The 15,611-nt window shown below is 35.2% G+C and overlaps 1 protein-coding gene across 15 annotated transcripts in view; it reads left to right on the top strand.

The window, feature by feature from the left end:
- LOC107981437 (protein unc-13 homolog A) overlaps positions 1 to 15,611 on the top strand; it is an 893,220-nt gene that overhangs the window by 704,347 nt on the left and 173,262 nt on the right. For 14 of the 15 annotated variants that reach the window (XR_004345256.1, XR_004227182.2, XR_004227183.2 and 11 more), the window contains one exon: positions 12,852 to 12,972. Coding sequence is in view for 12 of the 15 variants with exons in the window: in XM_031927059.2 (XP_031782919.1) it covers positions 12,852 to 12,972 (121 nt within the window). In the remaining 3 variants the exon portion in view is untranslated. Of the gene's footprint in view, positions 1 to 7,570; positions 7,695 to 12,851; positions 12,973 to 15,611 lie in introns of those variants that run through there. The other variant, XM_031927067.2, reaches the window with a different exon arrangement.

The raw sequence follows: 15,611 nt of genomic DNA on the forward strand, positions 1-15,611 counted from the left end.
AGCGTCGTAAGTGCTTTCGGTAAAATCTTTAAAAGAGCTAATGGTTGCTCTCCTGTTCTTGTACAATCAGATAAAGGTAAAGAGTTTGTTGGTTCGAAATTTCAAAAATATTTAAAACAGCATGATATAAATTTTCGAGTTGCACGTAATCATGACGTTAAAGCCGCAGTTGTGAAACGTCTTAATCGAACCCTCGAAGAGTTAATGTTTAGATATTTTACACAGATATATTGACGTTATTAAAAATATTGTTTATGCCTACAATCACACACTGCACAGTGGTATAAAAATGATTCCTGCCAAAGTGAATATGCGAAACGCTGATGTGGCTAGAAAAAATTTACAGAAAAGAGCATTAAGTCAGCGCAAAAACTCTAGAGCAGGTATATATAGAGTAGGTGAGCACGTACGCATCAGTCGAGCAAAAGGCACCTTCGACAAATGATACGAGAAGAACTACAGCGAAGAGACCTTTAGAGTACATAGAGTTTCACGTCGACAGAATCTTTATACCTACGAACTCGTTGATCTAGATGGAGAAATAATTGATGGATTTTTTTATCCAGAAGAAGTCGTACGTGTCGATGATGATCGTGTAGCAAAAAATAAGGAATTCAAAATTGAACGAGTAATTAAGACTAAAGGGCAAGGAGTAAATAATCAATTATTTATGAAGTGGATTGGCTATCCAGATAAATTTAACTCGTAGATTAAAGCAAACGATATCGTAGAAATCTATAATGTGGCTAGCGAAGAATTTTATCTGGTACTACCAAGCAACAGTGGTATAAAATATTTTCCAGATAACACTACATCTTGCTTTAACACTTAACTATCTCATGAAGTCCGGTTATCTAGGAACTGGTCTGTTGCATTAACGGGAATACATATACCATGCACTATGGAGCATATTCAAAAAGATGAATGTGAAATAATATTTACCAAAACTAGTAGTTGCGGTAGTATAACAACAGCAGCAGCTAATGATAACGATAAGAAGCAGAAGCAGAAGAAAAAGCAGAAGAAAAGAAGTACGACAGAACACACGCATGAATTTGTAAATTTAGAGTATAACGATACTTCTTATCCACCTGGTGTCTACGACAGCCTGAAAGATCTAGCAGAGGCTATAAATAATGTACCTGAACTTCACGGACATCTATCTATATCGCCAGCAAAAAGTAAAAGAGGCTACTACAACCTACGAAAAGTCTGCGAATGTAAGAAAGCTCATTACTATAGTTTTAGCAAAAAAGTTAAACGTATATTTGGCTTTGAGAATGAAAAGTATAGGCTAGAAGATTTTATAACCTTGAAACCACAGTCACCAGAGTCACGATATACAACAATCACAGGGAACAAACCTGCTTGTTTAGCAGGAGCTATACCAGATCAATTTCTTATTTACTCTGATATTTGCATTCCATACACAGTCGGTGATATTCAAGCATCACTTTTACGTATGGTGGTATTGGATAATTCCAAGTATAAACTGGGTGTAACTATGGTCAAACAATTTGGACCTCCTAATTACATATCACTACTGAACAACACGTTTTAAAATGTAACAATAGATATAAGAGATCAGCATGGTATTCATATACCATTCGAGTACGGGACGTTGACAGTTACACTTTACTTTAAACGCTGTCAGTAGAACATGAAAAACAAAAATGAGTTACTACATAGAATATTATTCCGATCAAATTGGTACTGGGGGAGATAGAGAAGGTGTACGACGAGTGTTGCAGAAGGTGTACTACGAGTGTGCAGGATCAAGCTATCAACGAGGACACGGTGGTATAGGCCATTTCTTGAGTGGTTTATTTCGAAGAGTCTCATCATATCTCACTATTGGTGCCAAAGCTGTAGGTAAAGAAGCTATTAAAGCAGGAATAAATGTATTAGATTATTTGGGTAATAACGGTCTCAGTTTTAAACAAGCTGTGAATACGGGTGCACGAGAGTCTGGTCGAAATCTTAAACATAAAGCCGCAGTTAAAATAGCTGCAATGATCAAAGGGTCTGGATATAAGCGACGTGGGAAGAAGCGAAAACGTCAGTCGCGTAAGAGTCGTTTAACTGGACGCAGTAGCATCAGCGGTAGTGTGAAGAAAAGACGTGTTAGTAAGAGTAAAGTTAGAAGCTCGAAAAAAAAGAAAGTAAATAGAAAGAAGAGGAAACGCAGTATCTCTGATATTTTTTGAAAAAACACACCAACATCATGGCTTTTCTGCATTCAAACTCATGCGAGTGCATGAAATAAAAATTAGATTTATTTACTTTACCACCGACGCAAACGTCAGTAGAAAATTCACAATTCATACATTACAAGCCCGTTTCATCTTTCACCGACAATGGACCATTGGAATTTGTCGTTCTAGGAGGAAGTGATTATCTTGATCTTGCGTATACAGTGCTCAGTATACGCCTGCAGATAGTACCTAATGTTGAAATTGCGGCTAATGAGAGTACCGCAGAGTACTCTAAGGTAGCACCAGTCAATAATCTTTTACACTCACTCTTTAATCAGATAGATGTGTTCTTTAATCAAAAACTAGTATTACCGCCAAATAATGCATATCCATACTGTGTATACATTGAAACACTGCTAAATTATTCAGCGCCTACAATTAATTCTCATCTTACATCAGCACTCTGGTATTTAGATACTCCTAGTCATATGGAGACACCACCCAACACCCCAGTCACTGATGCAACAGCAAATAAGGGACACGTTTATCGTCAGTATTTTTCAATTAACGGCCAAACTGTTGATCTAATTGGCCATTTACATTGCGATGTTTTTAATCAAAATAAATTTTTGCTAAATGGTGTTGAATTACGCTTACGATTAGTGAGAAGTAAGGATGCTTTTTGCTTGATGGATGCGTCTGATAACGACAAATTTAACGTACATATTAAAGAAGCATCACTGATTGTACGCCGTGATAAAGTGAGTCCAGGGATCATGTTAGCACATGCAAACACTCTCGCAAAAGCCACGGCTAAATATCCAATAAATCGTGTAGAAGTAAAAGCATTTACATTGCACAGTGGCGTTCATGGCGATACACTTGATAATGTGTATGTGTGACTTGACAATTATCCTAGGCCAGATTCCTAAAAGAATAATAATCGGTTTCGTAGATAATAGAGCATTTAATGGGAATAGAAAGTTCAATCCTTTTAATTTTCAACATTTCAACATAGACTATCTTTCACTTTATGTGGATGAAGTGCAGATTTACAGCAAACCGTTACAGCCACGATTTACGGGAAGTAATCCAATATTCGTAGAATGTTATCATACATTATTCTCTGGTACGGTAATACACTTTCTGAATGAATCACTGACGGTTACACGAACAGATTACAATAAGGGCTATTGCTTTTTTGCTTTTGATCTAACACCTGATTTATCTGGAAACTCATCATTTCATTGGAATCTTATCAAGCAAGGTAGTGTTCGAGTAGAAGTCAAATTTGAACACGCACTAGCAGCAACAATTAACTGCATAATTTATGCCGAATATGACAATGTCTTGGAAATAGATTCAAGTCGACAAATCATAACGGATTTCAATGCTTAGGCAGGGATGGTGGGGATAGAGAGAAAAGCAACAGCAGCGCCGTCTACATCGTTAACGGTAAGAGATAGATAAGAGACACACTGCGCTCAGTTCTCGTTGAACGCGTATACAGTTCACTAGAGCTACTTTACCTTCTGCTACTGCTGCTAGGCGCTCTTAAAGTGTCACGGATTACATTATTAACGTTCAAGGTCTGAGAGACCTTAATAACAAATTTATTCCTAAAGAAGTAGCCATACTTAGCCTAAAAATAAAGCTATTTGACACTGGATCATTAAGGCCCTTCACAATTTCACAGAATTGCTTATTGGAATAAAAAGGTATAACGAATATATCCTTAATCAGTTTCATGGTGTCCGCTGGCATGAAGGTGAGATTCGTATGGAACAATTGCAATTTCATTTACAACAAGTGGCCAAAGTGGATATACGTGTTTTTACTCGTGGACACGATAATTGGAGATATTTGGAAACTGTTATGTCTCGTGAAGTTGTAAATGTGGAAGAAATGTACGCACCGACTTTTCAAGAATTAAAAAAGAATTATCCGGACAGATTTATGTGTTTATATTACAGTATCCAAGATATAAACAACACTCGTGATTGTGCTGTCAACCAGACATATTTATTGAGAAATTGGTTGCATTTTATTGCTGAGGATGTAACCCAGGTTTCAGCGCAAAAATTTAGCGACGCTTTATACTGTATACTACATTCTCATGTTAGAACAGCTACATCTATTTATAGTAGACGTAGAAGCGACGTAGTTGATCATAGCTAAAACAATGAATACAGGTCAACTGCTAAGGGCCCTCAAACCATTAGCTGCTAAGACAGTTAGTGTATATGCTGCAAATAGAATCCCTAATGTTATGGAACATCCCACGGCTATTATCGCAAACACAGATGATCACTCCAAGCGAGGAACACATTGGATTGCTATTTACATAGATGCAAATGATTACGGAACGTGCTTTGACAGTTATGGATTACCACCAATCTCACAACATTATGTTAAAAGACTCAAAAGAAATTGTAAACGATATCAGTGGAATAAGTAAAAATTACAAAGCATCGATTTGCAAGTGTGTGGTCAATACTGCATTATGTTTCCTTACCATATGGTTAATATACTTAACTTAGTGGTTGCGTTTTATAAAAAACTTTTAAGTAATAAAAAAGTACGTCTGCGTTTATGTACGTCTCTTGGTTCAGGATTGTGCAATCAAACATGTACTTCGAGAATATCTGTGAATTATTGAAACAATTGTCAAATATCATCTCAATGATAACTCATAAAAATATGAATAAATTACAATCATAAATATCTAAAATGTTCTCGTTTATAATATCTTACTTGCTCCTACATTCCTGTCATCTGAAATACTGTAATATAAGAACTTTATCACTATAGCCGTTGACAACATCCAGAGTCATTTATGTTTTAGTTTCATATCCTGTTTCATCATGCTCAAACATATTATTCTTAGAAGTTTGCGAGATGTAACCCTAACTTTTGACCGTTGAGCTTTTGACCGTTGACGAATATGATATTTTCTTTCCTGTTGCGACAGCAGGCTTCTTTGTGTTCTTCTGCGAATACACATGCAGGAATGGATTCTCACTACTCTTGAATAATTTACTCTGAGATAGTGAAGGGATTCATTTGACAGTGGATAAAAGAGCGAGCTCTGTCAGGAGCCACGTCAGTACAGTCTTGTGGAGTTCACAAATCGTTTCTCAAGAGCCGAACCTTCGTGACGTTCACAGTGTAAAAGTTTTATTTGCCATTGTCCAACCTCGTTTGCAGAATATCCTGCCAAACATGCTGCTGTCTATGACCTACGCAGTTAATAGGTCGAATTTCAAAAGAATTTCTCTTGGATTGGAGTGTCATCAAGGTAGCTTCCGTCCTATAGTTAAGCTTTCTACAGCTACAGGGAGTTTCAAATCCATCAAATTCGATGTGGCCAGCTGGAAAGTTTTTAAGAATTACTTCGATCTTATCAACACCTATTTCCAAGATGCATACAGATTCCAAAGTAAGTACGGACGACCAACAAAGATATACATGGAAAACCACGATCTGATGTTTATAACTACATACCACACAAAGTCTATACTGATTGAGGAAAGACCCGTTGGAACATCTGTCTTTCCAAATCTTTTACTAGACGAAGAAGACAAGGACGAAGTAAATAGCGCTTCCGCTGCTTTGGCTGGAAGTGCTACATATGGTAGTGATGCTACTCCTATTGCCGGGAGATATCAACTTCCAAGGGCAAAGAAACGAAAAACGTCCCACATCCAACCTGCTATTTGCATGCAGAAAGTTACTTTCGATGGATTGAGGATTGTCTTACCATGTGTCGATGAACGTCTCGAAAAACTTGAAGCCTGCGTTACTGGGGTAAATGAAATCATGGTTTATATTAAAGGATTTTTAATTGAATGTATTAAAAACGATACAGAAAACTTTATTGAAAATGCCAAATCTACTATGATGAAAACCTACGAGGCATTTCAACAATATTATACTCTATACAGCGGTAATATTAAAATTAATGTTGGTGATAAGTTTGTAAACGTTATTGATGAATCATTGGTTAATATAATTATTTTGTATTTGTCTTTGTTATTACGCTTTGTACATATGCACTTTTTACTTAAAATAAAACTGAAAGAATAGACATGTTTTTTCTTGTTACATAATTCAATCCTCACTTTTCCCCCTCCATTCTCCCTACGTATCAGTATACAACTAAACCACCGCGATTCGGGGAGCTACTCATTCTCACGTATGTACCTCCTTGAAGCATCATCATCCTCATCATCATCATCAGTATTGAAAAGATGGATAAATTAAAAAGCGTATTCTCTTCGAACAAAAAGAAGGAGGAAAAAAAGCCTTTTATTAAAAAAGATAAAACGTCAGAATCCAAATTTAAGAAGTATTGTCATGAATATTCTAATAACACCTTCTCGTTTCCGAAACAACAAGGCTACAAGAGATTCAATAAATAATCTTTGAATTCATACATTTTATTACTTTAACGGTCCTTTTAAGGACCACAATATTTTCATAAACTTAGCGCAAAGTAATAATATACATATTCCTTATCCCATGCACCATGTAAGATTGATGTTTATATTAGAGATTAGTGACATCATTAAAATTTCATCTTCTAAACAAATAATTAGGATATGTTATCATGTAAACATATCGTTAAGATGTCTTATACACGTGTCATAAAGATAATCTTTATCTTGTAAATAAGGTGTCACACATGTCGCATCCTTATCTTATAAACAAATAATAAAGATTAAGTATCATGTTTGTTTATGTGAACATGATATCTGACTTACACGGTATAAACATGATACCCTTATCTTAATTACCTGTTTATAAACATGATACCTTATCTTATAATAATAATCATAATATAATAATAAGTCATAATAATCTTGATCCAACTATTAGACAACATTGCTACCAGATTAAACAATATTGTATAAGTATTTAAAAATATTCGCATTAGTATACATTTTTTTTATAAATGCAAAATTATTTTAGATAATATAACAATATTTATCAAATATTGTGCTATCTAGTGAGAATATTGTATAATAGTTGCATTAACATTATAATGCCCCTATGCAATGTTGCCAAAGTTTGTATTGCAACCTTGAAACAATATTTGGACGATATTGGGTGCTGTAGACCAGGCAAACCAGCGGTCCACAGCAATATTTCTCCAAAAGCTTATAAAGGTTTTATAATCTTTCAACAATATTATTGAATCCAGCGAATCTGTGAACGCAACATTCAAGCAATATTGCTGTCTTGAAAATATTGGGGTCTATATAGAAAAAACTGCGTTATTTTTAACTCTTAAAGTTTTATTGCAAGTTATATTCGAGCAATATTCCTGTTGTTTTTTGGAACCGCCATTCAAAAACGGAAATTATCCTTTACAGCAATATTGCTGAACAGTATCCAGAGTATTTAATGAACTGCCTGCAATATTTTCGAATCTGACGAATCTGCCGATGCAACCTTCAGAAAATATTGCCAAAAGATTGAGTCCTATATGGTATGTAAGCAAAAAGATTACATAAAATGTTTGGAAATTAAAATAGTGTACTTTATTGTAAACCTTTATCACATTCCTCGCTAATTTTTATAAATCCTCTAAGATGTCTTTAAGAAAGACAAATATGTAATACTATCAACAATTCTGAAATCTTCCACAATATCTATTTAAAATTTATAAATACAATATTATGTGAAAGAAATATTTTGTACCATGTATTGCAAATCGTATTTCTTGTTTTATCAAGTTTTTTTAATTCGGCGATTTCATTAGCATTGTAGAAATAAAAATTTGTTTAAAATTTTACAATTAAACTTTTATTTATTCTTAAACATTTTGTAAGTTTAAATTTTTTAATTTTGTACGTTATGTTTTAATAGTACATTATGCAACAAGGGGAGAAAATAAGCTGTTAAGCGTGGGTGAGGTGTTCAGCACGAGTCGGAGTCGAGGGCGTTGAAGGCGCAAAAACACCTCGCCCGAGTCTGACATAGCTTTTATTCCCGTGTTGCACATCATGTTTTTTTTATAACAAGGCCATGAAAGGGACTTTTTTCATGCGTGAAAGTTGAGTAGGAGATCGCGCATTTCAAGTTGTGCACAAAAAATTTGAGGAATTTAAAAAATTAAAAAATATTGAAAAAATTAAAAAATTTAAAAAAATTAAAAAATTTGGAAAATTAAAAAATTTGAAAAAATTAAAAAATTTGAAACAATTAAAAAATTTGAAAAAATTTCAGAGATTTGAAAAATGGGTATTAACAGAGGGAAGGAAAAAAATATCTCTCCGCTACTTATCATGCGGAGAGAGCATTTTTTCTCCCCGCTGCTCATCAAGCGGGGAGAAAATAATCTTGTCCTCGCTTGAGCTCAAACTTCTTCTAAAACGCTCGGAATGGATGATTTTCTACGCTACTTTTAGGCATGAAAAGAGGCCTATTTCATGCGTGTAGTGGGAAAAATTTTAATTTGAATTTTTTAAGTTATTATATTCTATTTTTATATTTTATAATCCATATAGCGCCCAATATTGCCACAATATGTTTATTGTCTTTTGGAAATGCAATCCAAAAACGGACATGATGCCTTTCAGCAATATTGCAGGGAAATTTCTTGAAGGTTATTTAACCTTCGTACAATACACTTCCGGTCAACTTCTGGTTCACTTTCAGTTTACTTCGGGTCAGTGACTCTAAATGATAATTTCAGAGTAAATAAAAATGACATTGCATTCAAACAATGGCTATTGAATGTTGGTGATCGAATATATTCAAGTAAATTTGAAAATAATAATGAAGTAGTAGAAATACCAGAAGAAATTGTATGTACTTACAATATTAATAATGAAATTAATTCTAATGAAAAAAATATTAATGAAAAAGTTATATTAGCACGAGATAATGCAGAGGTACTTAGTATTAAAAATGAAATTTTACTAAAATAGAAGGTAAAGTAGATGATTATATTATTATAGATTCTGCTAAAGATGATAACAATCAAAATTTAGAAGCTTCTTTACCAGTATTTACCTACCTTTACCATTCAGACTATTCGAATTCCCGTTCATGAGTTTCGGATTGCGCAACGCGGCGCAGACGTTCTAACGCTTCGTCGACGAGGAGCTCTGTGACCTAGATTTTTGCTACGTGTTCATCGACATCCTTGTGGCATCAGACAGCGAGGAACAACACCACGACCACGTAAAACAGCTGTTCCAGTGCCTGCAGCAGTACGGCATCGTTGCCAATCCTGCTAAGTGCGTTTTCGGACAGCCAGAGGTCGAATTTCTCAATTACCCCGTGACGAGCAACAGCATACGCCCAACGTCCCGGAAAACCGAAGCCATCAGCAAGTATACGAGACTGCATACTGCGAAGCAGCTTGGCGTTTCCTCAAAGAGGTCAACTTCTACCGTGACCTGCTTCCAGACGCAGCAAGGACGCAAGCACCAATCAACAACCATTAAAGGGCAAGATTAAAGGCAACCAGTCGGTCAGCTGGACGGATACAGCAACGGCGGTCTTTGCAAAGGCTATGGCCGACCTCGAGCAAGCCACGCTCCTCGCACATCCAGAAGAAGGCGCACACCTCACGTTGGTTTGCGACGCCTCAGACTCAGTCCTGCAGCTGCGAGTAGACGATCAGTGGAAGTCGTTATGTTTCTTGTCAAAGAAACTGAGCCCGATGCAAGCCCGGCATATCTCCGGCATAGACAATGTCGTCGCAGATGCCTTATCACGCATCAAAGCAGTGACCACGCCGATCGACTACAGCGATCTGGCAGACGCACAACGAGGCGACGCTGAGATCCAAAACATGAAGTCAACAGCTCACGGCCTCTAAATTAAGCTGGTGTAGATTCCAGGGAAAGACGCAAAAATCCTGTGCGATGTGTCGACGAACACTGCGCGACTCTTTATCAAATGCACGGCAAAGAAACGACGGTTTCAATCGACAGGCTAAAACCTGCCTATATCTTGGAGGAAGGCAACTGAAGTCACCAACCGCTTTCGATGACACCAACACCGCCACTTCCATCCAACATGTCCACCGAGCAGACATCGACACCACCAACATCATAGAGGCAGACGAGCCAACAAGCATCCGACCAGAACGCATGGTCGGGGATAAACGTAGAGATACAAGGTAGATATAATGGCAGAGATATTGATTAAGATAAAGATGAACAATAAGGATATATCCCTACAGTATGACATAAAATTAGTAAGACAGAAACAACATTCACGTGCAAAAAGTCAGCTAATACAAAAATTATTAAATTATCATAAGTTTTTCTCATGCTTCAAAAAGCATTAGTGTGAGGCATGAAACGTGCTACTTTTTGCAGTGAAAATTATAAGTGCTAGTCTTTGTGGCAAACAACGAAACGTACGAGTCTTCGACGCGAATTCTGAAATCTACTACTCTTTGTAGGGACCGACGATATGATAAACCTTAAACAATTTAAAAATCATATTGCAGTTTTTAGTTCTAATTAGTAGCATTTATACGGCGAATTCTCTTTCAATATTTTCCAAATATTTTTTTCTATTAATATCTACAACTTAAATGCGGGAATTAGCCATAAGCCTTATCTGCAAATAATATACATGACTGGCTGCACGATTTGCAAAACGTTACACAAGAAAATTTTTAATGCCTCACTGATGAGTCCAAAGAGCAGATCTTAGACGAAACGCATTGTAATTTTTTTCTGAAAGAAATTTGTAGGATAACTGTGAGTCTAAAGACAATCTTACGATCACTTCTGGTTTACTTTCAGTCAACTAATGGTTCACCTTAAACTTTTAGAAAGGGTAGTTCGGGAGATGAAGTGAATTATCAAAAACGGACCTACAAACAAAATTTAAAAAATTTTCGTTCACTATCGGTATACTTTCTGTCAGCTTATGGTAGTTTACTTCTGGTCAACTTCCGATGCACTACCAGTCAACTTTCGGTTCACCTCCACCCTCAGAAAGGGTAGTTTGAGGAATAAAGTGAAATATTAAAAAAAAACGACTTGCGATCGAAATTCTAGAACTTCCGATTTACTTCCGGTCAACTTCCAGTTCACTTTCAGTTTACTTCGGGTCAATTTTCGGTCCATCCCAACCCTTAGAAGCGCTTAGAACTCTTAGCTTAGGCAATGAAGTGAAACAGATTTTTTGTTGGTTTACATACTAATAGTTTTTATTTCATTGAATATTGTATATAAAACTGATGGTCATTTTACTGATACTCAGTTTCAATTATTGCCTTAACCTCACATTGTTTGAAAAAATTAAACGTAAACGCGAAAACATGAGACTCGGCTGCTAAAATTTAATAATCTTAATTGTGAAACACTGTATTTTTATGCTTTAAGCAAGTATTTATTCATCCTTTATGATCTACGAAATTTTTTAGGTCAGGTAAGCTAGAACATTTAAACCTATCAGCGCGGCTCCAACGATTTCTTTAATAATTGTTCAGGACTACTAATAAAAAAATATATTGACTGAAACGAAATTAATTGCTCTATTCGTGTTATGGGCCGCTAAATCAAAATCCGCTGATAATTATAGATTGTTCTTTAATAGCGAAAAATGATGACTAAGCATTTTTTTGTTTAAGATTTGAAACTGTTATCAAAGGAAATTTGAGTTTTGGATGTTTCCACATCCAAACCACTGGGTTACACGTGTTTATCACAGTTTGAGGTTAGAATTGGAAAATGGTATCTAGCAGGCTTGGATTCGAGTTTTTAGTTTAAAGGAAAGTATCGAATAATTTTTGCATCAGAAAAAATTCTGTCTAAGTGGAGACTTGAACCCACACCCTGCACGAGGCCAAATAAGTACGACCGTGCGCCTTAACCGACCGAGCCACGCAGACGTTGTTCCACGCAAGCCCTACGAGCTTCGCCATATGTTTAAATTATTCAAATTATTCAGCTTACGCCTAAATATTAATCATATTGTATTTTACATTCGAAAAATTAATTGATTTATTGATATTTTGTTGAAATATAATTCTCAGCCATAAAAAATGCCTAAGACATCGCTACTATTAGGAAATTTAAAATGTCCAGTTTTTTCACATTTTACTTAGCCAGTTTTTGCCTTTACGGCCATTTTAAATGGGCAATTTCTTACCAGGGAAGCTACGTTATTTTTTTCAGAAGACTTTTGTTATCGTCGTCTCCCCCTGAGTTAACTCTAATGGTTGTAAAGTACTTTAATATTTTCTGTATTTCTCTATCACTTTGTGATGCTCTTACAGATAAACAATCTTGTTTCTTCCAGTAAGGTGATCTAGGGTTCCATTCTTCTAAAAAATTTCATCGCGTTCTTGTAGCCTCTTTTGGTTTTGTGCTCATAGTTAGATTTCTTTATTCTCTTTTTTTCTGTAACTTCTTTTTTAGTCTCATTAAGAGATTTGGCTGTGCTTTATAAGTAAGTAATATAATAATATTATGTCGACTAAATGCAATACGCCTTTCTAATCAATATTTATTTATATATAATCTACAAGTATTAAATTGTTTTTTGATGCCCATATCCAAAGAAAAGTAGACCTGTGTATATCTAATAGTTCAATTATTCAGCTTTTATTATGATTTAAGGTGGTTTTAGCCTATTTTTTTTTAAATTTACACAAAGTAATAGTAATAATATTTTCAGGGGCTGCCGAAAAAAGTTCGAAGCATGGCGCAGAAGACAAAGCAAACAGTATAATTACTGCTATGAAAGAAAGAATGAAACAACGAGAGCTCGAAAAACCTGAAATTTTTGAATTGATTCGGTAAGCATTGATTTATTTTGTATTTCGTATTAATATAATAGAAGTTCGAATATACCATTATACAAATCATGTGTTTTGCAGACTCCGTAATTGTTATGTTGTGTAAAGAAACTAATTTAATTAAATTATGTAAATAATTTAAAGTTCTTAAGATTGTACTACACATAAGTATTGTGCGAGTCTGAGTACTTCATATCTAATTAGACAGACATAAAATTTTGTAAATGTACTGATAGTATACTCATAATAGAATACATTTTTGCGTATCGTTCAATTAATTATCTACCACATTGAAATACATTTTTAGCAAAGTAAAATTGAATTGGGAAAAATGCTTATTTTATAAAACATAACTGTAACAAATATTGCTCTTTATTCTCTCCAGTAATAAAAGAGAGTGTGAGTGCAACAAAAAGTTGGCTCTATATTTCGTCAGTCCCTACGAAGAGTAGTACGGTTCAGATTTTCTACGAAGAGTAGTATAGTTCACTTTTTTGCGGCGAAGAGTAGTACACTTTAGATTTTTGCGGCGGAGAGTAGTGCAGTTCAGATTTTTGCGGCGGAGAGTAGTGCAGTTCAGATTTGCCGCGGAGAGTAGTGCAGTTCACTTTTTTTCGGAGAAGAGTAGTACAGTTCAGATTTTTGCGGCGGAGAGTAGTACAGTTCAGATTCTCGCGGCGAAGACACCGTACGAATCCTACAGAAAAATAACCCTACACCCTACGCAATAGTATATTCCGAAATATGAGTACCAAGGATGATAATAACGACTCTTACAGCTTGACTAACCGCTAGGATCTTGTTTTTGATCAAATAAAGCCGGTCGCTAACGTTCTTCCATTACGTGCATTCAGTTCATTAAAATCAATTAATCAAATATGAATGCAGCCAGTAAAATGTTGTAATAATCATGCAATTGCTTCCTCCTAGAGGAAGCTTTGTAATAGTAACATTTTGAGTTTCGTCAAAACTTGTAGAAAATACTTTTTGGTGTGTTAGAAGTTCAAATCTAGTGTTTTTAGAAAATGTCCGTATAGATGTGTGTGTATGTGTGTGTGTGCATATGTGTGTGTGGATGTGTGTGTGTATGTATACCGTATTATTTCTGGAACTACTCCGTCAATATCAATAAAATTTGACATGTATATCTATTTTTGGATTCTGAATTCGGGAAAAACAGTTATTTTTTATTTTCCCAACTATTATTTTTTATAGTCATTTTTTTATTTTTGAAAAACACTATTTTGCGTTTTTTTTAATTATCTCATTGTTACAAAGAATTCAGCTATGATGCATTTGAAAGAGAATAAAAATACCTACTTTTCCTTATTTGGTCCTCGGGATCGACCACTTTGTTCGGCAGATAAAATGAAAAAACTGATTTTTTTTTGAAAATTCATATCTCTGAAACTAAACATCATAACCTCAAAAAAACATGTGGATGGATCACGTGTCAAACTATATTTCATTTAAATTTCAAATGATTTGACTACTTATTTTTTCAGTAATAAATCAAAAACTAAAAAAAAAAAGATTTTTTTCTGCCTTGATTACGAGCGTAAAAAGGCCTTGTTGCACTTAAGATTTTGAAAAAAGTAGATATTTTATGTGTTTTGGCTAAGTTTCATTGCGCTGCTTTCAAGCCCTTATGGTTCTTAAGATACCAAGGTTTCAATTTTTTTTTAATTTTTCGATTCCTTATAACTCTTGAAAAAATGTAGTCAAATGCTTCAAAATTTCATTCGGTGATTCACCATAAAAAAAGCTATATGCTGCTAAAATTTTAAACGATTTCGTTGAGCTATTCTCAAATAAAGAGCTACAATGTAAAAATCGATTTTTCTCAAAACTTTTGCTTCCATTGTATAATATTTTATTCATTTGACATATAAATTTAGTTGTTTTTATTTAGGAAAAGTGTACATAGGGCTCTGCCATGCTATGCTCTGCTATGCTATACAGCTGCTGCGCTAAGCTGTTCATGCGCGCACATAGTATCACAAAGGCATGTTTCCGTTCTACTGTGGCATCAGAGTTCCAGTCGTGGCTTATTATATTTGTTTTAATTTTATTCAAAGGTGTATCACTGATACGATATCCAATTCCAAATAGTTACCAAAAACTAGCCTTTATTGCGCCCCGGGTAATTTATTACCTAGCCGAGCGAATATTATTTTTTCTGCCATCACTGAACATCTTAGCTCAAGATCTTGAATTTAAAAGAAAAATTGTCGAAAATGACCGTCCCTATAAAGAATGCCAGTTATTTGAAATAGGGTAAAATTCGTCGAAAATGCCTCCGAAACAAGAATTTTCAGTATTTAGTCGGATTTTCTCATTTTAGGCCAGTTAAAATAGAGTACGAGGACTACAAGCAATTTAAAATAGGGTTAGAATCGTCTGTGCTGCATAGGCTTTGCTTATACCGTTCTCATGTGGCACAATTGTGTGCACTAATGGCACTCGTATCTGCTGTATCGGCAGAATTGAGCGTTTCTTATTCTGCACACGAGTGCTGATGTCCCTCCAGGCTCACTTTTTACCATGCAGTTGACATGAAATTCACGATTTCCATGCGAACTTCTGTGAGACCCAATTCATATAAGTTCACAAAAACGGCAAGTGCAGAGGATTACCAC

This window comes from Nasonia vitripennis, assembly GCF_009193385.2.
Source record: "Nasonia vitripennis strain AsymCx chromosome 3 unlocalized genomic scaffold, Nvit_psr_1.1 chr3_random0009, whole genome shotgun sequence".
Taxonomy (NCBI): Eukaryota; Metazoa; Arthropoda; class Insecta; order Hymenoptera; family Pteromalidae; genus Nasonia; species Nasonia vitripennis.